General features: G+C 50.4%; 6 protein-coding genes across 6 annotated transcripts, besides 4 other annotated features; all 6 read right to left on the minus strand.

Moving 5' to 3' along the window:
- Nucleotides 1-685: 685 nt before the first annotated feature.
- On the minus strand, nt 686-10,987 carry TraAM80_07109 (uncharacterized protein; the record flags this gene model as incomplete). Its single annotated transcript, XM_029383919.1, has 1 exon — nt 686-10,987. One exon carries the CDS (start codon nt 10,985-10,987, stop codon nt 686-688), a length of 10,302 nt encoding a protein of 3,433 aa, XP_029236224.1.
- Nucleotides 10,988-12,050: 1,063 nt separating this feature from the next.
- On the minus strand, nt 12,051-13,262 carry TraAM80_07110 (proteasome regulatory non-ATPase subunit; the record flags this gene model as incomplete). The annotated part of the gene is made up of 1 exon (XM_029383920.1): nt 12,051-13,262. One exon carries the CDS (start codon nt 13,260-13,262, stop codon nt 12,051-12,053), a length of 1,212 nt encoding a protein of 403 aa, XP_029236225.1.
- Nucleotides 13,263-13,507: 245 nt separating this feature from the next.
- Nucleotides 13,508-13,540: a microsatellite.
- Nucleotides 13,541-13,725: 185 nt separating this feature from the next.
- Nucleotides 13,726-13,758: a microsatellite.
- A 343-nt stretch (nt 13,759-14,101) lies between these two features.
- Nucleotides 14,102-14,135: a microsatellite.
- A 202-nt stretch (nt 14,136-14,337) lies between these two features.
- On the minus strand, nt 14,338-15,285 carry TraAM80_07111 (mitochondrial carrier protein; the record flags this gene model as incomplete). Its single annotated transcript, XM_029383921.1, has 1 exon — nt 14,338-15,285. The coding sequence occupies one exon, from the start codon at nt 15,283-15,285 to the stop codon at nt 14,338-14,340; it is 948 nt and encodes a 315-aa protein (XP_029236226.1).
- Nucleotides 15,286-16,245: 960 nt separating this feature from the next.
- TraAM80_07112 (uncharacterized protein) lies at nt 16,246-18,435 on the minus strand (the record flags this gene model as incomplete). Its single annotated transcript, XM_029383922.1, has 1 exon — nt 16,246-18,435. The coding sequence occupies one exon, from the start codon at nt 18,433-18,435 to the stop codon at nt 16,246-16,248; it is 2,190 nt and encodes a 729-aa protein (XP_029236227.1).
- Nucleotides 18,436-18,914: 479 nt separating this feature from the next.
- Nucleotides 18,915-18,945: a microsatellite.
- A 200-nt stretch (nt 18,946-19,145) lies between these two features.
- Nucleotides 19,146-19,916, minus strand: TraAM80_07113 (anaphase promoting complex subunit 10; the record flags this gene model as incomplete). Its single annotated transcript, XM_029383923.1, has 1 exon — nt 19,146-19,916. One exon carries the CDS (start codon nt 19,914-19,916, stop codon nt 19,146-19,148), a length of 771 nt encoding a protein of 256 aa, XP_029236228.1.
- Nucleotides 19,917-20,314: 398 nt separating this feature from the next.
- Nucleotides 20,315-24,691, minus strand: TraAM80_07114 (uncharacterized protein; the record flags this gene model as incomplete). The annotated part of the gene is made up of 1 exon (XM_029383924.1): nt 20,315-24,691. The coding sequence occupies one exon, from the start codon at nt 24,689-24,691 to the stop codon at nt 20,315-20,317; it is 4,377 nt and encodes a 1,458-aa protein (XP_029236229.1).
- Between the last annotated feature and the right edge of the window lie 9 nt (nt 24,692-24,700).

Below are 24,700 nucleotides of genomic sequence, written 5' to 3' on the forward strand. Positions count from 1 at the left end.
AAATGGCAAACGACACATTCTCCGGAGATATTACTAAACACACAGTTTGCAGTGGTGTAATCTCTCCTTTTGCTGAGCGGGTACGGATGCACAAGCGCACTAGCCCTGATCTCTTTTTAAACGAACGCTTTCGTCTGAGTATACCCCCACACCCACCCCTACTATCATGTCGTTAAAGTGGCCATTAGATGATAGATAAGAGGTTTGTGTGTGTATTACTCAAATTTGGATGGCATCCTCCATTCAGCCGCCCGCCTCCCCGTCAGAGATGAAGGCCTCATTCGACATGAACAATGGCGGTAACTCGCAAACACCCTTGTTTTAAATCTGGCACTACCATTTTGTAGCTTAATGCAGAAGAAACTAAAAAGTGGTGACATAAAAACAAAGAAAAAAAAATGCATATGCACACCGTTCACCAAAATGGTGTTTGTTAAACCCTTGGAAGTCAAACAATCCAACTGGAACATCTACATGAGATAGTATCACGGGCCCTTGTGGCCCATGCACAGGCATACAACATGATATAAAGAAAGAAATAGGCAATGAGAGAAGCAATATTATACAATTTGCATTTTGATTTTCATCATTTCTTCTCGTAATTTCATTTACAAAAAAATAACAATAACGAGAAGATGTGAATAATACATCCAAGCAGGATTACCCTGCAATTCCCCAGCAATGTTTACTTTTGGGACTCATAAGAAGGAGCTGGATAAAGTCCGAGAAACTGAATCGTGCGCCCGGCAAGACCGTTTTCAATAGACCTGACAAGCAGATTCATGTGTGGATCCTTTCCAGGTGTTGCCGTCTTCGCTGAACGGCGGGAAGCCACCCACGCATCGAGAGCCTCTGCAGGATGATAGCTCTTTCCCACCGTTGGTGTGAAACGTGGCGGAATGAAGGAAGTCTTGGTATTGGAGGTTGACCTAATTGCATCCTTGGGTTTACTCGGCCATTTATTTGCCTGGGGATTCTCATCTCGCCTCACAACACCCGCACAGGTTGCCAGTGCCATGGGGGTCAGGCTGATCAAAATTGCAGTACTATCATTGCAGTGGCCCTCGCGCGGTGGTTGACTTGTCTCAAGGTCCAGAGGAAGAATAAGAGGAAACAACACAAAGCCACGTTCACGAAGAATATTCATAAGCTTCAAAGCGCTTGGCAGCTCCTTTTCAGCTGCTCCACGCTGTACAGGGGATTCGTTCCTGGACAAACGATTCGTTCTAGGGACGGTAGGGTGTGCCATCTTGCCCCGTGGCCGAGTTCCAACTGCTGTACCCAAAAATTGCGGCATCGAATACGGTGTGGGTGCGTTCTGCGGCACTTGTGACAAGGCAAAGCTTAGCAATTGTCGCTCACGTTTTTCTTTGATGTACTGCAACACAAGTTCGTCATCGGCGGAGCATAATCCCAGATGCAGCAGACTCACGTTGCCTGCAAGAACTGATGGCAAAAAATTTACTTTTGTCGTGTGTTGACTAGCTTTCTGATTACGAATCAACATGGCATCGGCAGCGTCCCTAGCCAATAGTTCTGCTGTATGGTTTCGTGGCTTTGGTTTCCCCTCGTCGTGTAGCTCAATAAAATTCGCAGACACAAGTAGAAGCCTAGGGACTCGGTAAAAGGCTGAGGGGGCGAAGGATAATCGAATGGCGCGGCAAAATCCACGCGGATTAGGGCGGTATGTTGGTGGTACACAACCGTATTCCATGAGTAGTGACACCATTGGCCCACGGGCGTAGTCAAAAGGTGTGAGGCCGCGCTTATTTATCTGCAACATGCTCCGTAAAAAAACTGCAGGATAAACACTCTCCTCTTCTAATGTTTCCAGCTCCTCTGTTTCGTTTGTTCCGGGCAAATCTGAAGACTGAAAAGGCTTCTGCGGTTTTGGCATATCCATCAGTGCAAAGTGTGGCGGCATAGTACTCGGTGGATCATATTGATAATATGTAAAGTAGCACAAGGCAGCCGCCAAAAAATAGTGGGCAAGTTGAAGTTGATTATTCTGGACCAAAATATGCAACAGTGTGTCTTTGTTTGTGCGTGTTGCGTAGTTCAGCGTAATTGGTTGGCCGTCAGAGGATTCCCAGTAATTCAATGGTCGCGAGGCCACCAAAAAAAGTTGTACTGCCGAAGCAGTGAGGGGGGCACGTTGATCCATGAGGTAAAGCAGGGTGTCAATCGTTCGACACGACGGCCGCGGTGCGTGTAGTACAAGTGTCGCGTGAAGCGCCCAGTCACACAAATAATAAGGAAAGTACTGTGGTGGTGGAAGCGGATCCAATTGCTCCAATGGCGGTGAGGCCTGACGCAAGGCGTTTGAGGCACGTGTAACTTCCAGCGTCGCGGATCGTTTGCGTGATTTACGTCGCACGGATGACATGGAGAGCCCCCCCCCATCAGTGCCCTGAGGTTGACCCATGCGCTCCGGAAAGTCATCGCTAATTGCCATGGCACTCACCTTTCTTTGCACAGAGGAGAAAGAATTGGGTTGCAATTGGGTTGTCACATGAGAATTTGCTCTACCCTTTTCTTGCAATGCAATGGGTCGTGCGGCAGCACCTATTCCCCACGTGACTGCCGAAGCCGTCGTTCTTTCGCGAGCTGCTGTCATCACATCCATGTACTGTAAGCTGGTTTCATATTTTTCAGCGTCGCCCACGCCATCATCCGGGCTCATGCCAACCCTCGATACATCCAGTGCGAGGATATTCACCACCGTCTGCTTGCTATCCCTTGTTTTTTTGTGGTTCCATTTATTTTCATTGGCGGCAACGGTGGCTCTAATAAACGACCTACGTGATGAGATCACGGCAGAGAAACTGCCTGTGTGCTCACCACGCACCAGCATCGTGTTTCCAGGCGAATGCGTGAGTTTCGTAGCGGCTGACGATGTTTCCGAAACCGCATCCCGTGCCATAACTACCTCCTCGGAAAGGCCAGTGGCGAGATCGATTCGTTCATATCGCTCGCTGCTTAGTAGTGGGGCCGTTTCAGGGACACTCGCAAGCGTCCTTATTATATTCATGCTTCCTGCAGCGATGGCGACCACGTCAATATGATATTTCATCATCAACTCACGCCACACATTCTTGACGCATGCTTGCAGCTCTGCGGGAGCCGAGTTCATGAGATTCAGCAGCATAGTAGAGTTATCATAGCGCACAGACAATTCAATTAACTCATGAAAATGGTTGGACATAACCGTAAGCACTTGACGCTGAGAGCTTGGAATGACCCCACCGCCATGCAAAGAGGCAATGGCAGATGGTGGTGATGCCACACAAACCGCTGCCGCTGCGAGCTGACGAACGTACCGTCTTGTTTTCGTGACAATGGAAGTCCAGTTGGGGGCGGCACGATTCCTTGTCCTTTCCTTTTTCGTCGGTGAGGCAGGTTCATCTGGGGACGGCAGCGTTGACAGCGGCGAGTCAGGACGTGGAGTGGATGGAAGTGTCGGTGTTGTTTTGATCAAATAGATTGGAATGGCCGAGGCAGCGGGAAGCAGCACACTCAGAATGGAACTCCACTCGGCTGACGTCACCGGCACCTCCTCAAGTCGGCCCACAAACTGGGCATAAAGAACGTTGGACCAGAAAGCATTGATGGCTTCCGGGTGCGTAAAAATTTTCTTCACATCATTTGCGTATTGCTCCACAATGCGTAGAGCTACGATGGGGTGTAGATTGGAGTAGACCATCGACAAGAATGAAAACCTTGTAGAGGCCGTTCGGAGGTGTCTGAGAATTGTAAGCAGCATCTCCATTTCCTCTTCCGCATAGTAGAGGCGTGTGGCGAGTAGCACCCAACAGGAGGAAGATTCCAAATTTCGTGCAAGGTCGTCATTGATCACAGCCTTCTCGGAGGCTACCTCGGAGAAGTCGGAGGGGGCAGTTAAAATGGCTTCGCTCTCTTCGGTATTTTTTCTACTCAACGCACTCACCTTTGACACGTTCCGCTGCTGTACTATAAGTGAGACAATCGGGGTGGAACTTAGGCGCGCGGCCAGGGCCAAAGCGGTTTGCCCGTCACTGTGCTCATAGTACACATTACCAAAGAAAAACTTTCGCAGCAACTGCTCTACGACAAGCAGCAACGAGCGCACAGTGGGAATAGTGATGGGATCACGGTACGGTACTGAATCGTCATCGGACGTGGAGATTGTCTTCGCCTCTAGTGTCATACACCGCGGTGTTAATGCAACCTCCTCATTGCCTGTATTATTCTGAGAAAGCACATCGACCCCGCACTCTGCCAAATATATGTTGGCTGCCAGGCGCAACAGGAAGAGGAGCAAAGTATCACCCGTCACTGGATTAACAATGGAGGGGGACAGAACATGCGGGTACCGTTCCAGCAGTGTACTCAGACACTGTGGGTTATATTCCGCACACAAATATATTAGTTGGGCGTAGTATCTCTCTTTATTCAGGTCCACGTATGTGCCGTCGCTGGAGGTTTGCATAACCGTAGGGGAATTCACCCACTGCGGTGCCGTCATGGAGCTCATAAATGGCATTCGTAAGGGCACCTTGGGTTCCTCATTTGCCTCAAACGACATCGTTGTCCACCCGTTTTTGCAGCTTTCTCTTCGCCGCATCGGTTCAAGCTCCCACGTGTGTGAGTCTACGCGCAAGCGTGCGGATTTGCCTGTAAATTCCCTCATATTATCCTCTTCACTTCCTTCTTCCTCTGCGTCCATGCCAAGCTTTACATCCTCCTCAAAAAAAACCTCAAGTTTAGTACCCTTTCCAGGAGCGGCACGCACGGCCAGCATCCACGCGTCGTCTCCCTCATTGTCAAAATTGCCTTGCACCACAGCCCCATTGTGAAGCAGCAGACGCATCACGTATAGTGTGTCGGTAGCAGTCGCAGCGGAAAGCGTATCGAGTGGCTTACGAATAATTTCCTGAAGCGCCGTCTGTTGGAGCTTATCTGCCCTCGGAAGCTCCTTGTGTTCTAGAAGTTCATGTACATCACCCGATTGAAGTTCAAGCAAAAGAAAAATCGAAATGGTCTTTACATTGAGGGAACGCAATGCAAGACGAAACGGCGACAGAAGCCACTTGCTATCACTACAGGGAATGCTGCTTGTTGGCGGTACATACAAGGGATGCAGTTCACATTCATTCAAAAGAAATTCACAGACGTGCGGCAAACCCAGGGTGGCGGCGAGCTGGAGCACCGTAAATCCAAAGGGGGTCGTCACCTCTTCCTCAAGTGAGGGGCCCACAACGCCACGTTGCTCAATTATTTGACGCATATCTTCCACACACTCTGGGCGTTGCCCACGGGAACGTATGACAGACACCAACTCTCTGCACAGCGGGCGCATTTCCATCATCCGTTTTTTGGCATTCTCCAACTGGTCCGACTCCATAATTCCCGCCAAGGCCGAAGACGCAAGAAGTTGTCGCGCAAATACAACAGCATCCCTTGTGGCAATACGCACTCCACCATATTCACGAAAAAATAAGATGAGGGTTTCCACGTGCTGCATCGCAGCCACAGTTTGGGTCGAGCGCGTCGTCTCAGTGGAAATGGTGTCAACCATAACGTATAATTCCTCGAGCGGGAATCCCTGCTCCAAAATTTGAATAAACATCCGTGTGGTGAGGCCAATCCCTCCCTTAGCAAGCAGCATACGCACAAATGTACTTCGTCGTCGTGGCTTCCCTGCCCGTGACGCCTGTGAGCCTCCTGAGGTGTGACGGCGTGAAAGCATCGTGCCTTGAACTCCAGTACGCTCTCCTAACTTCTCTGCGTAAGTTGACTGCGAAAGACTCGTCCGCGATAGGAGTGCCGCAGAGACGTTCGTTCGTTGCAAAGCCAGCCCTCGCCTGGAATGGAAGTTGTGGTTGGTTTTACGTGTTCTATCCCTTTTTCGCTTTTTCTCTGGCTCTGTGAAACCCACTACGACTTTTTCATCCACTCCAAGAGGCACACCGTCTTCGCGGAGGTCTATTTGCCGCCGCTTCGCGTTGTAGCGGGCGAAGAATCCCTCCCGGAAGCTTTCCTTTGCGGCGTAGCGCGGCTGTGAAAGAAAGTAAAGTGTCACATTGTCAAGCCCCTCCGCGTCACTCGCCAAAACAGCGGTGCAGGTACCGTCAATAACGGGTCCACCCGGGTTGGGGAGTGTCTCTGGCATGAGTGACGCAATAAGTTGCGCAGCCGCCTCCTGGTGTGCGTGGATTGCGACCAGAAGCGGCGTCATGCCCTGACGGTTGGTTGCCACAACATTCACTGGGGTAGGCCGTTTTGCAAAGACGCGAATGCCAGAAAGTCGTGCAACTTCATCTTCGCTAAACTGAAGCATGACGTACTCAATCACTTGTAACATGCCCTGTCGGGCGGCGAGATGCAATGCTGTGTCAGCGTTTTTTTCAGGAGCCGTAATGTTGAGTACGTTGTGACCACGTCGAAGTTTGTCCTTCGCATACTCCAATATCTCCAGCGCCAACTCTTCATGTCCGTTGATAATGGCGAGGTGTAGTGCATTGGCAAACTTCGCCTTGTTGTGCAGGCTCAATAAGGCCCCCTTTGCAATGAGTCCACGTGCCACCTTTAGCTGCCCAAGCTCGCACGCCAAATGTAGGGCACTAGACTGCGTGAGCGGGTCCAGTGCATTGACGTCTACCACGGCAGTACGACGAACTTCAGAGACGTTGACTGAGTCTTCCTCGTTGGTCTCCCCGTGAGATGAATGACTCTGAGGAGGATGACCCGCTTGGGTCAGGTGACTGGAGACACTTGACACACCCTCACAGCAGTTAAGCAGTTGCAGAGCCGCCTCCTCGCTACCAAACGTGACCGCCAAAAGAAGTGGTGTGAGACCATCCAACGTCACATTGAGGTTCGCACCATTCTTCAGTAGCAGGGGTATGAGAGATCCAAGGTTGTTTAACGCGCACCAACATATCGGCGTCGCCACCCCAAACAGATTCACCGCCACCTGTGAGCAGTAATGTGGCGTCTGTAGAAGGGCCACTGCAATTTCCTCACTACGACTGGCACAGGCAAGTTCCAGACAATTCGTTCGCGTTACACGATCGAAGCTCGACGGTGCGGCCCCCATAGCGAGTAGTCGCTCTGCAATTTTTGTGTAGCCAAGACGACAAGCCATGAGAAGTGCCGTTTCCCCACTACGTGTCAGGACGTTCACCGCATGTCGTCTGTACTCCTCCGGCAGTAGCCGATTCAGGTAGTAAAGTAACAGATGCACACACTCGTAGTGTTCTTCAAGGAGTGCACAATGAAGTGGCGTGTACTCAACGCGATGTAGCATGGTGGCAGAAGTGCACTTTCGAGAGCTTCCAAGAGAAAAAATCCTCATCTGCTTTCCCGTTAGCTCATAGTCTGGATCATTCCTCGAGAGGTTGAGCGTAAACAAGCTGAGCGTCTCTGCAATAGACATGCGCTCAAGAAGCACGTACAAAACCTCCATATAGCCCAGTGTGGCAGAGGCAAGTAAAGCCATGCGTCTCTGTCGTCTACTCACATCGTCCTGAGCAAGGTAGTCTGTAAGGGGATTCATGGCAATACAATAGGCTGGTACACGCTGCCGCTGTGCGAGTGCGACACACAGCGGCACAAGCGGAACCTCCTCTGGAATAATCGCCACACCATTTTCTCCTTGCGTATCGTCACTACGACGTTTTACAAGCACTGGAGGAAAAAATAAGAGGTCGTCCGCGTTAGACTGTGCATTTAACAGCTGACGGACACTCGACGCCGTGACACGCACGGTGGACCCCAGTGAAAGGGTTTTTCCTTCCGCCTGCATGAGCTCATTGACATCGTCGCCGGTGAGTAGCGTGCTTTCGCCGCAAGTGATAAGCCGAAGAAGCGCACACTGCATCATTCTCTCGTCAAACAGCAATGGGCAAGATGAAGCTAAAACTCCGGGAATCAACCGACGGTTCTGCTGATTTTCCGCGTTGCGTTCCGGCGTTTCTTTACGAGTCTCAGCAAAGGGCCACGCCGCTGGAAAGCTGCTTTGCGCCGGAACGACCTTTTGCGTGACCAGAAGATGTGCTTCCTCAAAGACAAAGCGAACAATGGCAGCGTCAGAAGGAGTCACACGCTGAAGCATTTCCGAGATTTGTTTTGATGCCTGGAGACTCACAGCCGGCCGGAGAGCGGCTTGCGACGGCAGCCTCGTAAAGGCAGTTCCAAGCGACTCTCCGTTTACAGTAAAAGACGCACTCCGGTTACCAAAATTCACGCTGCAACCAACCACCAGGGACTGAGAGTTGTACACCGATACTCCTCTCAGTACGATCGAATTACAAGCAAAGACAGAGGCCCAACGCGATTTGCCTCCTTCATCTGCCATGGAACCATTCCCTTCCTGGCTCACGAATTCAATATTAGGAACCACTGTTCTTGTCGAAGCATACGCCCCCACCGATAGGGAATAATCCTCCGATGCTGAGCTGCTGTCCATAAAGTTTAAAGATCCGTATATGGGCGAGGAGAAGGGTCCATTGAAGTGGCATCCAAATTCCATATTGTTGCCCTTCTCGTCGTTTTTCTCAAGCAAAATTCTCAACAAGGGAAAACATGAATTATTCAAATTACTCTCCAAATCCTCCATCGCCTTATCTTGTAGAACTACTTCATTTCGGACAGGATACACAGAGGTTCTGCCCCTCTCATGTTTCATAGGACGTAAGATGATCTCCTCCACACATTCACTGACCGCAGCTCTATGCAAGATGTCAAAAGAAATTCCTATGGAGTTGTGGTCACTTCCAAGTGCAGGATGCGTGGAACGTCCATCAGCAGCAGCCACACACTCCTCTGAGCACCAGCCAACAAAAACTGTGGAAGTTTGCAGCCCAGACCTGTCTTCAGAAGGTGGAAGACTGCTAAATACAGTCGTGCTCACAGGGATACCACTGAGTAGAAACTTTAGTGAAATATGTACCTCATAGTAAAAACACGGTCCCTTCATCTTTGCTGACGCTTTTTCCTCTTCTCGCTTCCATTTTGCGTGCGATGTTTCAGTGAAATCATCAGGCCACAATTCTGCGTGCTGCGGTGGGAGATGTACAACGTGTGCATTTGCAGTGGATGTATCACCTACCAGCAGAAAATGGGAGGTAGTCGCTTTCAGCGGTGTGTACCCCCAGAGGTCCACCCGCCGCATAAATGAGGTGGTAACGGCTGGCAGCACGGCACACTTTACGGATGAGAGTGGAATGCGGTCCAAGCGCCTCTTCTCAAGAACATGCGAGAAGGACACCTCAGAAGCAAAACTTGTTTGTGTCGTTGTCTGCATAACTCCCACTGATTGTAATTGTGGCACCAGCATTGACGCTGACTCGGAAGAGGCTCCTCTGGTTTCCTTTGTGTGGGTATCATTGGTGGTTTTATTGGCTAGTGAGGCAACATGAGATTTCCACTTTCGGCGCTCCTGCAGGAAGCGTCGCAGCGTTTCGCACAAACCCCTGGTCACTGAGGGAATCCTTGAACTACTCTGCACTGTACTCAAAACCAATGCGGAGGCCGTGATCTCCCCATCCAACTCACTGCGCAGGGTTTCTGCATTGATAACATCCTGCTGCTGAGAGACCTCCTTCTGCATGTACTCCTTCACGGAAGATCTTACTTCGGTCATATATGCTGTGTAGGCGGGAGCCTCAGTGTTTGGATTTAAAAAGAGCCATGCGATAAGGGCATTGACATTGTAAAATCCAACTGACATCAGATGCCGCAGCACTTCCATCTGCCCAGCTACCAATGCCGCGTAAAAGACAATGGCCACATGCTCCTTGTTTTCCAACGCATGCAAGTAGGAGTCTGAGGGAGAAAGCACAAGGGTCGCAAGGGCATCCGGGCGTCCCTCCGCAATAGCCTGCAGCAAAACGTGCAAAACATCCGGAAGAGCTTGAGCCTGTCGAAGGGACAGATATGTATCACAGGCGTTTACAAACCGCACAGTCGTCGTCACAAGATACTCACGTGGTACAAGTTCCACAAGTTGTGCCATTGCCAAGGGGTCAATGACAGTGTTGACGTACCACTCTACAAACCGTTCCCCCGCGTTGTTTCCCTCATCAATTTTCAGGGCGAGGACACGCGCTGAAAAGGGGAGTAATAGTTCCTTCCGTAACCGTGACTTGACACTGGAAGGTGAAAGCGCTGGCACAATGCAAAGTTCCTGCAGCTTCTGCAATAGCGGTCTCATACGCAAGCGCAACTCCAAATTGTTGCCGCCTCCGGCAGCAGAAGCGGAACCACCATATGCATCTTCTAACTTTTCCCCCGTCGAGTTTCCCATGCCGTGCTCACGGCCCAGCACCGCTGCCTCAGCTACCGCAGCGTCTTTGCCTGCAGAGCCTGGAAAGATCGCATGTTCTTCCTCCTCTAGCTCATGCAGGAGTGCTGTCAACTTCGCATAGCGACCCTCCAAAAACACTCGTTCCTCTCCGTACCTTTGACGCGGCACGATGCGCCTCAGCTCACGCTGCTGAAGGTGATACCTGCCGTCCTTGGGTAGACCATACTTTTCTCCAAGCTCAATCTCACTATCCAGTGTTTGGTAGTATTCATTAAGCAACGATTCCTCAACGTTTAACTTGGAAAGACGGGTGTTCACAGCTTCTGCGGACTCTCTCAACATTGTACAAGCTTTTAGCAGCGTACTTTGGTAGGAGATAAGTTCCTCTTGCATGACTGCCATTTGGCGCTTGGTGTAACCCTTCGTCCGCTTCTTTTCCTTCATTATTGGCTCCCGGGTGTGCTCAGTGGCCTCCTTGAGCGTGGTGAGCAGACCCAGGAACTCCTCCTCACTGCAATTTAAAACATCCACAGCATTCGGAAAAACGTATGCTACAACACTTTTTGACAACTGCGGTGCCGCCGTGGGCGTTCCCACTTTCGGAGAGTAATTTGCATGTCCCCTCTTTTTACCCCAACTCGGGTTGGTGGCGTTGCCTCCTTGAACGCGTGGCAACTGAACGCCTGTTGCTAACGCCATGCAAGCGTGCGAAGACAAATAAAGACACTTGCAAAACGGTTGATGTAAATAAATTAGGAAGCGTGTGTACGTACGTATGTGTTCGATGCACAAATGCAAATGTGGTGGGGAAAGTCCCTCTCGCGGATTGATGGCTAGCCCGTCTCACCTCCGCGCGCAAATACTGCAGTGGGTCCAGCCGCAGAGTTGCACATGCGGAAGAGGAAGATACAAACAAGATGAGAAAAGGGGGCGAAAGGAAGTTGCAGGCGTGTAAGCAGAGAAACAAAACGACGGTATGCCAACGCCACAAAAAACGCACAGGCAGAAATAAAGTGAAAAAAAAAGGAAGAGAGGCTCTTGTCTCGTCAAAGGCCAACAAAACTGTAAAAAAGGTGGTGAAGGAGGAAACGGATAAGTGTCGCATCCGGCCCAACTTTTTCTGTTTCTTCGTCTTTTTCCCGTTTTTGCTTTGCCTTGTGTGTGTGTGTTACGCAAATTTCTCCGTCTCTCATACAAAAAAAAAGAGATCACACAGGCCCTTCCCTTCATACGACCCTCAGCCACCACAAATGCACATAAACACAAGGAGCGAGCGCCTACGCCGAGAGACAAAGAGTGGACCAATAAAAATACACGCATCGGAATATAAACATACCACACATGCCCCAATGAGAGAAACAGAAAAAAAAAAGAGAGAGAGAACAAAAAGCAATGTATCCATGTGAGATACAGTCTTTCCTTCTCCTTGTCTCGGTTCACGCGTCTTCTTGTTTGTTTCCCTTTTGACCCCCATACCAATTCCTCACCGCAACTTTGTTCCGTCATCTTGTTTTCTTATTCCCATCTCGTTCTACCGCGGTGGAGGAGGAAAACATCACTGACTGACTCAGTACCTTTCCCCGTTTACCTGAAGTTCGACCCTTTCCTCTTTCCTCTTTTTGTTATCTCCCACTCTATCTCTCCCCTTTTGTCCGCCGTGTGTCAACTGTGTCCGCCTCTTCTCTCCACTTATTCCTTGCGCGTGTTTGCAGATCCCCTCTTTGTACCATTTACTTTGTCGCCTCCCTTCCTTTGTTTTTCCTCACTTCGGTATCTCCAGCGCCGCCTCCGTCATGCACCGCATGAGTCCCATCGTTTTCTCCTTCCAGCGCGATACGTGCACGGCAAGCCCCTTCACCTCCTGCAGGCTGAGCACACGTGGCTCCACCCATGTAATGTGCACCTCCTGCGTGAGGCCGTCGATTTTCCCTTTAATAATGCCCTGCGCCAGCGCCGCTAAAAGCAGTGGTTCCACCCGTTCCTCGCTAACGGCGCAGCGCCGTGCAATCACATCAAAGGTGAAGGTGCGCTCGTTAAACGGGGTGTAAAAGACAAGGTGAAGAAGCGCCATCAGTCGCACCTTCCTCGTGATAGACGGAAAGGCAATGGAAAGCGTCGAATTCGCCGCAATTTCCGCCTGGTGGGCGGCGGCATACTGTTCAAACTCCTCCACAGTGCCATCATTACAGAGACGCAGCCACTCGAGGACCCACACGTGCTCCGCTGAGGCCGCGAGGCGCTCCGTGAATCGGCGGTCATTAAGAAACTTACCAAAGTTATGAATTTCCTCCGAAAGTAACGCCGAAAGAGCAGTCTTGTAGGCAAGAGACAAGAGGTCACTTTCAATGATTGGCATCTCTGCACGCTCCGCACTCTTGATGGTCTCAAAGGCGTTCGAGTAATACTTGGTGTACTGTTGGCGTATCTCGTAATCTTTCCCACGGGCCTGGCAATGCAGTGCGGCCAGCACAGGCTCCACCTCGTGCATCTGCTTGGAGTGAATGAAACTCTCCACTCTGTCAAGGATACTGCGCGCCTCTGAAGCGGCTGTTCCCACAGGCGAAGACGAGTCACCATTGTATCTATCCAGCAGTAGTAGGGCTCGAATGCAATTGGCTACATTCACGCCTTGCTCTGAACTTGAGGCAAGCGAGGCAATAGCACCATCGAGAAGCTCCAGTGCCTTTGGGAGCGTGCTATTTGGGCTGAAGCAGATGTAGTGCAACAGTTTAACGTAGGCCATGGGGGACATGTCCATTCGCGTCACCTTCAAGACCTTTTCGTGTAGTTCGTAGCCAAACTCCAGCACCATGGGATCACGTACGGCCAGCAACAAATCGTCTGTCATCTCACACCACAGTGAGCGTGCAAACTCGTCCTTGGCTCGTCTCAAAGCATCTGCCGTTTCCGTGCGACCTGCGGCTTGCAGGGGGATGATGAGTTGCTCCAAATACGCCTGAGCACCTGCCTCCATATTTCCTTCTTAAGGAGTTTTCTTCTTCTTTTTTCGTCCTCCTGAATGCCGTTTTGTTCTGTACTTGTATATGCCTCGCTTGCGCCCAGAAATGCCACACCTCCCGCTGTTTCCCTAGTGTTATTATTGCTTGCTTTGTGTTTCTGGCCCCAACACTACGGCCGATTCCTCACCAATAAGCAAAAAAAAAAAGTAAGAAAATAAGATCATAACCAAGAAGGGAAAGAGAGTGCCCCTGTAGATAAACACATACACACACACTTGCATACACGCACACAGGCCGTGTGTTCCTTCCTGTACCAAACCAGCATTTAATGCGGCATGAGTTTCAAGTTTAATGCATGTTAACTGTATCATGCCACACCGAATGTGAAGACATTCGGCTTGATTAATTTGCCTATCGTATAGCACTGCATATATACGCCCGCCACGGAGACTTCTTTAGATGCCCGTAATAGAGAGGACACACACACACACACACATGCATAAACACACAAAACATAGGAAGATAAAACCAACGAGATGGCCAACTGCAAAATTAGGGTGGAGGACAGTGAATACGCAGAAAACCACTTTTCCTTTGCACCCTTGCTTACAATAACACACCACTTTTTCAATGATAATATATATATATATCGGTATTATTCTCCTACTTCGCTTCGCATCCATCTATTGCAACGAAAGTGATAAAATTCACAAGGCAAGCGGCTGCTGCGAAGCCACCACCTTGACCACGTTAGCCTCATCGCACAGTGACAGACATATTTACCCAATTCTATGCAATCCAAGGCCCTCACCGGCATGCATGGGTATGTCAGTATCCATGCATGAATACGCTTCCCCCCCTCCCCTCCCTCCCTCCCCCCCCCCCCCAAAAAAAAAAAAAGAGCACACACACGCCACATGTTCTGTGGTTTTATTTTTTTATTATATTTTTCATTTTATCCACTTTTATCTATTTATGCTCCCCTCGCCACACATAACCGGTTCTTGTATTAAATATTAATAATAATAAATAAAACCAAAATCCAAAATAAAGGACAGCCAAAAACAGCAAGCTCCGTAAAGGATGCAGCTACTGTGCACAATGTTCTGTTAGAAACTGTTGGCAACCCTCTATGAAAAACCACATTAGCACTACTTGTGGCACGCAACGTATCGCCTCAACACGCGCCCCTGCGTACCAGCCACGGATGCCTTCCTGCGAGTACACATGACGCAGACAGTCCCGCACCCCCGTGTACACCACCCTACTCTTTCCCTGTCCTGACATGCCGATGCGTCGCTTGGCCACATCAAATGGAAAAGCGACAAGAATGGACGCCAGGGCCGCTGCCCCACCGCCAACAACAGTGGCAACTATGTTTTTAGACGAGGGGTGTGAGCTGAGAAATTCCTTCTCAATCAAGCGATACTTAATCGTTTCGTACGTTGCGAAGCTTACTAAGAGATCGGGAACCCGCTGAATGAGGGATGCACCCAGTCCACGATAAAAATTACGCAACGAGTTAGTCTCGCTGTAGATGCACCGTATAGTGCTAAAAATGCCGTTAAATCTCCGTTCACCGGACATGAGACGGAGTCGGACCACCTCGCCGGGGTACACCGCAACCCCTGAAATGGTGGCAGAGATGCCGCCGGCGCCGCATTTCATTAAAAACAATTCGAGGGTCTCACTGCGGCGATGGGCACCGGCGGCAGGGGCCTGACGTTGTCGCACGTACCGTTCACAGACGTCTTGGAAGAAAAACTTCAGTTGACTATAAAACACGAATTGGATGCCGGAGTACGGCACGCGGAGGATCATAGAAGTGAGGTTCCCTTTCCAGAAACCCTTCCAGCCGTCCTGCTCCTTAATGTGTCGGACTAACTGCCAGGTGCTGAACTCCTTGTGCTCTCCCAGCTGCTGCATTACAACCACACGCTGAAAGGGGGACAGCAAAGACTTGGCGGCAGCGCCACCAAGACCACCGGCAACGGCATTTACCCATGGCGCATGTTTCTTTTCATTGGATGAGGACATCAAGAGGAAACAAAACACAAACACACTCAGTCACCGGCACTTCTCTCTTCCTCGCTAGCGCGTTACACGTTCCCTGCAGCCCGCCTTCTGATATGGTAGCCACCACCCTTCAATCTTTACCTTCAGTAAACAATAGACTCGAGAGAGTACCAATTGCGCAAAGATAACAGGTAAAGATGCATGAGTGAGTGAGTGAGCGGAAGGGAAAGGGCTTGCCAAACAGCGAGCAAAGGGCCACATAATAAAAAATAAAAAATGTCAGCATGTGTGTGTGCGCGTTTCATATTCCCATCATGTAAAACCGTCCAGTCTCGTCAAATTCTAAGCTTTCCTACAAAGACTCCACGTTTCACTGAATAAAAACGCCCATGCAATTTACCACGGAAACGTGAGAAAAAAAAAAACGGTGTTTTCTTTCACTCGTATTCGTCCTCTAAATGCATTTCAACAAATATTGGCGTTCACTTCGCCAAAAATTCGGGGTCTAGACGTGTCATTGACTTCTACTGACCGCAAAAAGCAATCAATTGGCGTCTTTTAAAAAATAAAGGATCATCACTAGCGCTCGATGATCAGTCGCTGCACAGGATCCACCCAACATTTCACCCCTACTTCTACTCAGAAAAGAAAATACAACAAACCCTCGTCGAGCGTTTGAAACGAAAAGAGCAACAACAAACATTTTAAAAAAAGCAAGCGTCAACCAGACACATCATTGAAGTCCAAATATGTAATAAAACGCAAATGTCCGGGCTACTCTTTGAAGACAAGCCGCTAGTATAAGCATTGTGATGTGTGTTTTTTTTTTCATTTTCCGGCCTCAACCAGCTGTATCCAAGTACATATAGCTACATATATTTTTTCTAATGCACATCCACGCAGATACGCACAGGCTCAGGCCCACCAATCATAGCATGTTTTCGCAAATATACAGAAAAAAATCTTGTTCCCTTCCCATATTTAATATCCCCCTAACCAAACGGGTGCTTCAGTACCACTTTCCTTTACATCCTGCACCACATCCGCCTCCTCCTCCTTGCCATTCATGTTCGCTTGGAAACACTCATTACTGAAAACGACTCTGGACGAGTCCGACTTACCAAATGATTTTGGGGATATACTGGACTGAGAGTTCTGGATCGTGTAAGGTAAGCTGTCTAGTCCACTGCCGTGATTTGATAAACCATTCACCTTTTCTTTCATCCCATCATTCAAGGTAGAATGCTTCTTAACATTATTGTTATCCGTTCTGCAGAAGGATCCCAACCTTTGACCGCTATTGGAAGAGGACACGCATACAGAAAAAAGTGCAGAACCGCTTTTATGCGGTTCTGAAACCTCTGGCAGTAATTGATCCAGCTTCAAAAGAGACGACGCAGGCAGTTTCTTCGCTACGACGCGCTTTGTTTCAGCGCCTAACGATTTTATTCCTCCATTCACCCCTTTGCCTTCTCCCTTTGGACATTGCTGCTGCCCAAGTGTGATTTCCACCTTTGAGAGGGGCGCATTGTAGGCAGCGTCTTTAGTATTTGTTTGGCGTGAGGAGGGAGGACCAGCATTGTTCACTTTTTTGCTCGAAGACAACCTTCGCATTGAAGACATCCTCCTGTTTTCTGAGAGAAGCTGCTTTCGTGATGCAAACCTGGCCAAGCTTCCCTTGCTTTTTGGCACAGTAGACCCTGTTAGAACAAAACTCTGACGCAACGAATTTATTTGTGATTCCTTCTGTTCAACCTGCCTAATGAGCTTCAGAATCATTGCTTCCATTTGGTCCCGCCCGGGGAAGTACACATTGGGCGTGACCTCGTTCGACAAGTGCGTGCATGGAGTAGGGTGACATTCCACCTTAGCCAACAACCCTGCAACGGAATCGGTAAGTCTCTCTATTTGCTTAGCATTCTTTTTCACCTCATACTGCATTGTAGTGTACTCTTCTGGTTTCATATGTGTTAATCCCGCCCCTTGTATGCTTTCCTCCAACTGTCGAATTTGCTTGGAAAGGTGATTTGAAGTTTCGCGCGTTGCTGATATCTTCTCCTGCAGACTCGCCACCTTCGTCTGAAGATTAAGACGATCATACCTTCCCTCCCGGTACTGACGGGCAATCTTCTCTCGGGTGGGCTGTTGATGCTTCATCATTTCCGTAAATAAAATAGAATTTCGTCGGTTATCCGTCCAAAGTTCGCGTCGACGTCGTTTTTCTCGATTAAGCTCATCAAGCGCATACCTCAGCTCCTCTTCAGCAATTCGCAGCGGTAAATCAGTACATCCAGCCCATATCACTCCAAGATCTAAAAGATACTGAAGATGTTCATTTTCCCGCTCGAGTCTATACAAATCCATGTAAATCCGTCGAGATTTCCCTTTTTGGCTGCTACGCTGGGAGGCTCGTGATGAAGCTTCCAATACCCGTTTGGCGCGACGTACACTGGAAAGTTCATCTTTGATTTCCGCGATCTTTTTCAGTAGCTGTCCACGAGTTAAAAAGGGGGAGACGGCTTCGGTTCCGGAAATTTGCTCCTCCGAGGATAATAAACCGCTCTTCTTTACACCGTGGTCCATGTTTTTGTAATTTTCCTGTGATGGACGGTGCCACAATACTCCCTTCGAATCACGCCTTATCATTAGCTGTTGTAAGCCCTGAGTAGAGCTCTGTGCAGAGGGGGACTGTGACAGTCTCCACTTTGATGGCGTGGAACTATCGACATTACCCGCCTTTGATTTTTTTGCAGAAGGAGTGACTTCGTGAATTTTCCAGAGATCAACTGTGTCAGATAATATTTCCCCACCGTTGCTGAAAGCGAACCATGCATTCCTGCCGTGTGGAGCCCGCGCATTAGTTTCTTCGTTGTCCCTTATGCGCCTCTTCGCGTCAGATGACGACATTGTTGATTCTGCTAGTGGTGTTGCTGCAACTGAGGGGTGCGACGCATGTTGTTTCGAGGAGGAACTGGACAACGACGACGACGATGTATATTTTGTCAGCGACGAATCGGAGTTCGTCAAGTAGTGTTGCACCCCCGCTGGAGGGGCAGTTTCACTGTGCGGGTCGTGAAGGGTGGCGGAGGACATTTCTTTTGTTACATCCATGTCGTCCACGGACCTATCGACACAGTCTTGCGTGTTGCCCCCTTCCGGCTCCAGTTGCATCACCGAGGTGAGCTTTGATACATGTAAAAAGTGGGAGCCCTCGGCAGACGCCGGGGATGCTGCTGGCAACGATCGCACCTCGGGTGGGCGAATCAACTGTGGCGGGCGGCCACCCCCGGAGGCCGCCGAGCAAGAGACGGGGCTCTCACTGCCCCTGTCCAAAGGAGGCCTGCGTCAAAGACTTCTGCTGACGCGCCGCCGCTCTTCCCCCCGAAGAAGCCTGAGATACAGTCAACGACCCGGGTGACGGCGTCAAGTTTCGTTTGGGGTAAGCAGGACTGTCATCCGTACTCAACTCAAAGTCGTCCTCGTATTCCTCACGCGCCAACATGGCAACCGTCGTAGTGCGAGCAGCGGGGAGCAAAATCGTAAAGCAGCACACAAACACACAGAGAAGTGGGAGGCAAATTTCGTCGCCCGCACTTTGATCTTTCTACTGATTCTGTTATTAAGGGCCTCCTGTCGAGCGCAATGCACACAACTAAAAAAAAAACGAAAAGGAAAAGGAAAGCAACGAGGAAGAAAAAATAAATAAATAAAACATCACTCCTCGCTTCCACAGCTAACTCTTGAGGGTGCAGCAGCCACTACACTCTCTTACCCACAGTCGCGCAGCATTTGCAATTCCATCTCTTCTCCTTCTTCCTTTCTTTTTTGTGATCGAAAAGATAGGATGTATTGCTGTGTGTCTATGTGCACACAAACCCGTGTCAGCGCAGCAGCAGGTGCTGCGAGAAGGATGCTGTGGTGAACGCACTTTGTCGCACGGGGCCTAGCACTCGCACGCCACGTACGTGGCAATCACGACCGTTCTGACGGTTTTCCTCGAGGATGATACGAAGGTGTGTGCACCACACACCATCTCCCATAAACTCGGCGTAATCATCATTCTCTACAAAAGTTGTTTGAGGAGCGAGTGGTGCTGGTGACGTTGGTCCGTCCGTTGCCTCTCCCACTTCATCCACACCAAGTGTGTGGATGCCAGCTACACCGCCTTCCGTAGCAAACGTCATACCAATCTCCCATGGCGGCGGCATATCGTCCTCCACGTTCATTCGCAGAAAAACCCAGCCCTGCGGATCATCTACGGTGGCAGAGACAACATCCGCCATGTCACCGCTGTGTGTGCCTGCCTGCACACGTATCCTTCGCGGGGTGTAGCTTTCGTCCTGCAGAAAGTCAAGGTAAAGAGCAACGGCTATCACCGGCGTCAGCCGCGCGTAATCTACGCAGACAGTGTGAGGAAGAACCCCATCTGATTGCCAAAAAGTATTATGGGTGTTGTCCAGCAGATACATCACTCCATTGCCGTGTTTGGCAGAGCTGACAGTCCAAACAGCGTCATGCAGCGTCCTAAGCGCCTCACCTTTTTCACGCGCAGCGAGCTCCTCGTCGTCAATGACACTGGGGGACTCACTGTTCACGCCAGACTCATTCTGGTCACTGTTGTCCTGTTGACCTTCGCGCGTGGGTAGTTCCATCACGTGTAGGCCACGCGAGAGAGACACGCCCCTTGCAAAAAAACTCAAGCCCCGCCCCTCGCACTCGCGTGTATGAAAAAGAGAGCGCGAAACCAAAGACGAAGAAGAAAGAAAAAAACACAAGAAATAAGAAAAAGAGAGAGACGAAAAAAACAATTCATTTCACAAACTGAAACGACAGCAGCAGCACGTGCAAAACCCAAACAAAAAAATAGTCAAAAAAGGCACAACCAACCATATATATTTATATCAGAGAGGGAGAAGAAAAACGCAACCCCCTCCAAAGTGACTTGTCTTCTCTAATCTAATGTGCATAAACGCAACCCATCTTCCTCACGCCACTCCACCACAAAGAAAAACCAAAACGGCGCCAAACAAACAAATTAAAAAAAAAATTCTCAAAACGAGAGCAAAGGGCGGCGGACCAAGGCGTCGTCGTACAAAAACAGTTCCCACGTTCTCCAACACATCCACCGTAGTGGCGACCACGGCAACAAGCAGAAAAGGAAATAGAGCACAAACAGAAAGCCCAATGCCGTTCCATCGCAACCACTCGGTAGAACGAGGGAGGCGCACCAATACAGAACGCCAGGCTCCCACTCAAAGGTAAGTAACTCTAACATCCGCGAGAGATGCCCAACCATAACCCCTGATGCAAAACGAGTGGTGGCGAGGAAGTAAGAAACACCGTAGTTGTAGCCGATGAGGAGTAGCCACATCACGAGCACCTCCAAGCCAATGAGAAGTGAGAGGAAAGGTGAATACCCACACAGTAGCATCGTTGCTCGGCTCAAAACATTTTGAACATAACTTTGTATCCGTAGTATGCGCATGGCAAGTGATTGTGTGCGAAAGAGCTGTCGTCTCTCCAACATCGCCTCCACCGCCGCCTCTGATTGATCGTACACAATGGAGGTGGCAGAGTCAAGGGCCGCAGGTCGTCTAGCGCATCCACCAAAGACGCCCCGCATAGCCGCCCGAAAACACGCGTATACAATGTAAAGTGAGGCAATCCAGAGCACCTGATTTCGCCACAATCCAATGACAAACAGCCAAAAGCAAAATGTGCCTCTTCTTGTCCACGCTGGAGGTCCAAAAAAAGAAGGCAACCAATCTACCGAGAGGAAATGAAGACGGGCATCACTTCTTGAGGCTTTGTAATTTATGGGAACCATCCAACCCCATTTCGTAAGGGCAAGTAAAAGGGAACGAGATAAGGGGCTTACCCCCGTTCCATCCACGCCCTTATTTACTTCTCTGGTGACAGCAAAATAGGCATCTGTGGGTGCAACAAGGGCCCCAGAAAATACAGGAAGCGGAAATGCTTCGTAACAATTCTGATGGTATTCCCACTGCCACTGAAGCAGTTGCTGCAGTTGAGAGACACTGATGTTGAAGCATTCTCTTTGGCGGTGAATTTCCGTCGGTGTTGGAAGTAACCCTGCAAACACAGGATTAGGCATCGTTATACAAGCAAGTGACGAGCCCTTTGAACACCCACCAAAGACATGTTTTTGTTGCTCCGGCAGATCCCATGAAGACATAAATTTCAAAACAGTCGTCATCGGAGGGGGTAAAACTTCATTGAAAAAAGTAGCTCGTCCTGCTGCGTTTTCAGCAACCTGCACTAACGCGTCCTTCTCCGACTCCCGAATCAACAATTGCCCTGCCACCCCCACTGTGTCTGAATTGGTTGCCGGTGAAGGCAAATGCGGTCGCGAGAGGCTTACCGAAGACGCATAGGGCGCCAAAGTCGCTCGGCACGGCGTCTGTGCTCCAAGCTGTACCTCACTAAATCGCCGTGTCGCAGCGGTTGTTGCCATCTCTGTTGGCTGCATAGGGGGACGCGCTGGACGGGGTCGACGCAGCGCAGTTGCCGACCCATCTCCCACACGGTTCACTCGAAATGGCTCACGCTTCCTTGTCACACTCGTTGCTACACCCCTCCTCGTCGTCGTTGCCATCGCTGGAGTTCGTGTTTCCCTTAAAGATGGCGGTACTTCCTCCTTATGGGGAAGCACACGGTTAGATTCTAGCGGCAACAAAGGTGCGGATTGAGTCCGTTCCTGTATTGCGCGCAGCTCCTGCAAGACAGATCCATCCCCTTGCTTTTTCACCCGACTAGAAGCAAGGGCCTGTAGGGTGTTGAGTCGATGACGTAACGCGGCATACGTGGCTGTTCGATTCGAGAGAAAAGACATGCGGGCCCGCAATAAAGCAGGATCAGTCAAAAGGGGAGTCGTAAACGTCTTCCATGCGGAACCGCGCAGTGTCGCTTCTACGTGAAGACACAACAGCGCCCAGCGTCGCTGCCACGTCATGGGAGCCCAACCACCTTGCTGCACTGCGTCACAAGTTTCACCTGCATGCTTGTCTTTTCTAAAGACATGCAAACGCCGAAGAAGGCTTTTGAAACCTCCCACTTTATTGGGTCTTGGTTGGGCCTGAATGTCTCTCCCTTCAGGCCCTGTCTTATAAAGGCGCTCCTGCATCCATTTTTCCTCCTTTGTTAACAAAATTTTCTTCAATGGCTGTTGTTGCAACAACGCAATGAAATCATCCATGTTGTGCACCGCAACGCAAACGCGAAGGTTTGGCTGGTACGGAACTCGCAATACAAATATGAAGGCCCTCTCCCTCAGGTAGAAGGGCTGCTGGTAAAGGTTGAGATGTTGTAGGTAGCTTTCCCATCCTCCACAGAACCGCGTGGGTTTACCGGATATAAAATACGAGACGCCATCGTCTAACCACACCGCTTTCGTGAGATCTTGTTCCTTCAGTGTTTCTCCCGGTAAGTAGAGAAACGCGTTAACAAAATCGCGCAGACAAAAAGCAACATTCACACCATCGGCTTGAACAAACGGATTTGTAAGAGACTCCAAGCGTTTAACTTCATCCCCGTATGCATCAAGGGTTGCAGCAGCTTGTGCCTCTGCCCCTGCTGCGCCAACGTTGTGTGCAGTGTCGACAGAGGCACCCGCCACATGTCTGATCGTCTCAGTTACAGTATTAAGCTTCAAAGTGGTCCCTATCTCCGCATCGGACTTTGTATGAAACGACCCTGCAACCTCATTTCGACACCGCTTCATATCATTTCCCATACAGTAGTTTTCATGCAGGTTATTCTGAAATGTTTTTAGGTTTGCTTCACGGCGCTGTTGTTGTTGCCTCAACCGCACCCGTTCTCGCAGTGTTAGGCCACGGACGGCAGAGGGAGTCACAGTAGTGCGTGCCCCTGCAGATGCTGCACCTGGACGAAACGGTGCACGGCTGCTAGGGGCCAATGGTGGCTTAGTGGCAGGGAGCCCTCGTCTCGTGGCGCCAGTGCGTGTGGTGGTTGTTTTGCGCCAAGGCATCGCACTTGAAACCACACGAGAGGAGACTGGGTGGGGCGTACCACGGCCTCCGGGACAACCGTATGCCGATCGCGACGATCCCCACTTCCCTGACCAAGAGAGATCCATAGCCTGCACACCCCGCGGGCGAACACGACTTCCATTTCTTGGATAGTCGTATTCATCGATGATAGGTACACGGGAAGTGCCACCATCGTACAAAGTAGTCATTCTCGTAAATATGCCATTTGACGAAAGATTGGATGCTGCGCCCATCCGATTTCCAGAGCCCGTGAATACGCCAATGTTATTGGAGGGACGATTGATGCTTGTCGCATCGCACTGTGCACCGCCCATACCAGCGTTTGGGCGACCAAGGGTTTGACGCCGCGAAAAACAGTGCATAGTGTCCGGGGTAAAATTTCCCCCAAACCCACCTCTCGCACGCGAATTGGCGTCCTCGCGCATCAAGTTTCCATTGTTTGAGATGCTTGAAACAGGGGACGCAAGAGAGTTGGATGTGCCATTCTGCGGCGGACCACCAATCGACGAGGGGCGCCAAAAACTTTCACCTCGACGCTCAGGAATTCCCGTGCGGCGAAGATCGTTGCCGGCATCATGGCTTTGCCAGCGATCGTTCTGAGGCGGGTAAAAATGTGATTCCCCAACTTTACGCTGAAACTCAGTGCCCGCGCCCGAGTGAGGGCTGGGGCGAGTGGAGAGCCTAACGAAGGGGTCCAACACAGTTGGTGGCCGTGAAAGCGGCACTCCAGTGAAACCAGGCACTGGAGAGTCCTCGCGCGCCACCCCCAATCTCCGAGTTTTCTGCTGCCAATTCCCGCCGTTCCTCACGCCCTGACCAGCGCCGCTCTCCCCAAACGTGGGCCCTGGGGACGACGCACGCCATCGACCCGCCGGCGTGCCGCCACTAATATCCTCATGAGGTGCAGCGCCTGGTCCTCGGCAAAAAGGCCCTGGACTCATATTCCTCATCTGGGGACGTGTAGTGCTGCCAATAAAAAAAGGACCTCCACTTTCGCTAACAACAGCAGGTTCTGGTTCCCCCGGAACAAAGTCAAGAGGTTCACAAACAGTAGGCCGCTGTGCTTGTGGAGATCGATAGGACGCAGACCGACGGAAATCCACTTCACCGATAACACCTTCAACCCCCTTATTTCCGACATACGTTTCATCCCACTCATTGCGCCCTCCTCTTGTATCAGCATCTCGGTTCCCTAACGAACAATTCGCAAAGGACATCGCCACTCCGCCCCGTCGAGCAGTCACGTTTGCCGGCTGCTCATCGTTGCCAAAAGTCATCGCCACTCCGCCCCGTCGAGCAGTCACGCTTGCCGGCTGCTCATCGTTGCCAAAAGTCATCGCCATTCCGCCCCGTCGAGCAGTCACGTTTGCCGGCTGTTCATCGTTGCCAAAAGTCATCGCCACTCC

The sequence above is a fragment of the Trypanosoma rangeli genome (assembly GCF_003719475.1).
Source record: "Trypanosoma rangeli strain AM80 chromosome Unknown Tra_15.4_contig_00283, whole genome shotgun sequence".
Classification (NCBI taxonomy): Eukaryota; Euglenozoa; class Kinetoplastea; order Trypanosomatida; family Trypanosomatidae; genus Trypanosoma; species Trypanosoma rangeli.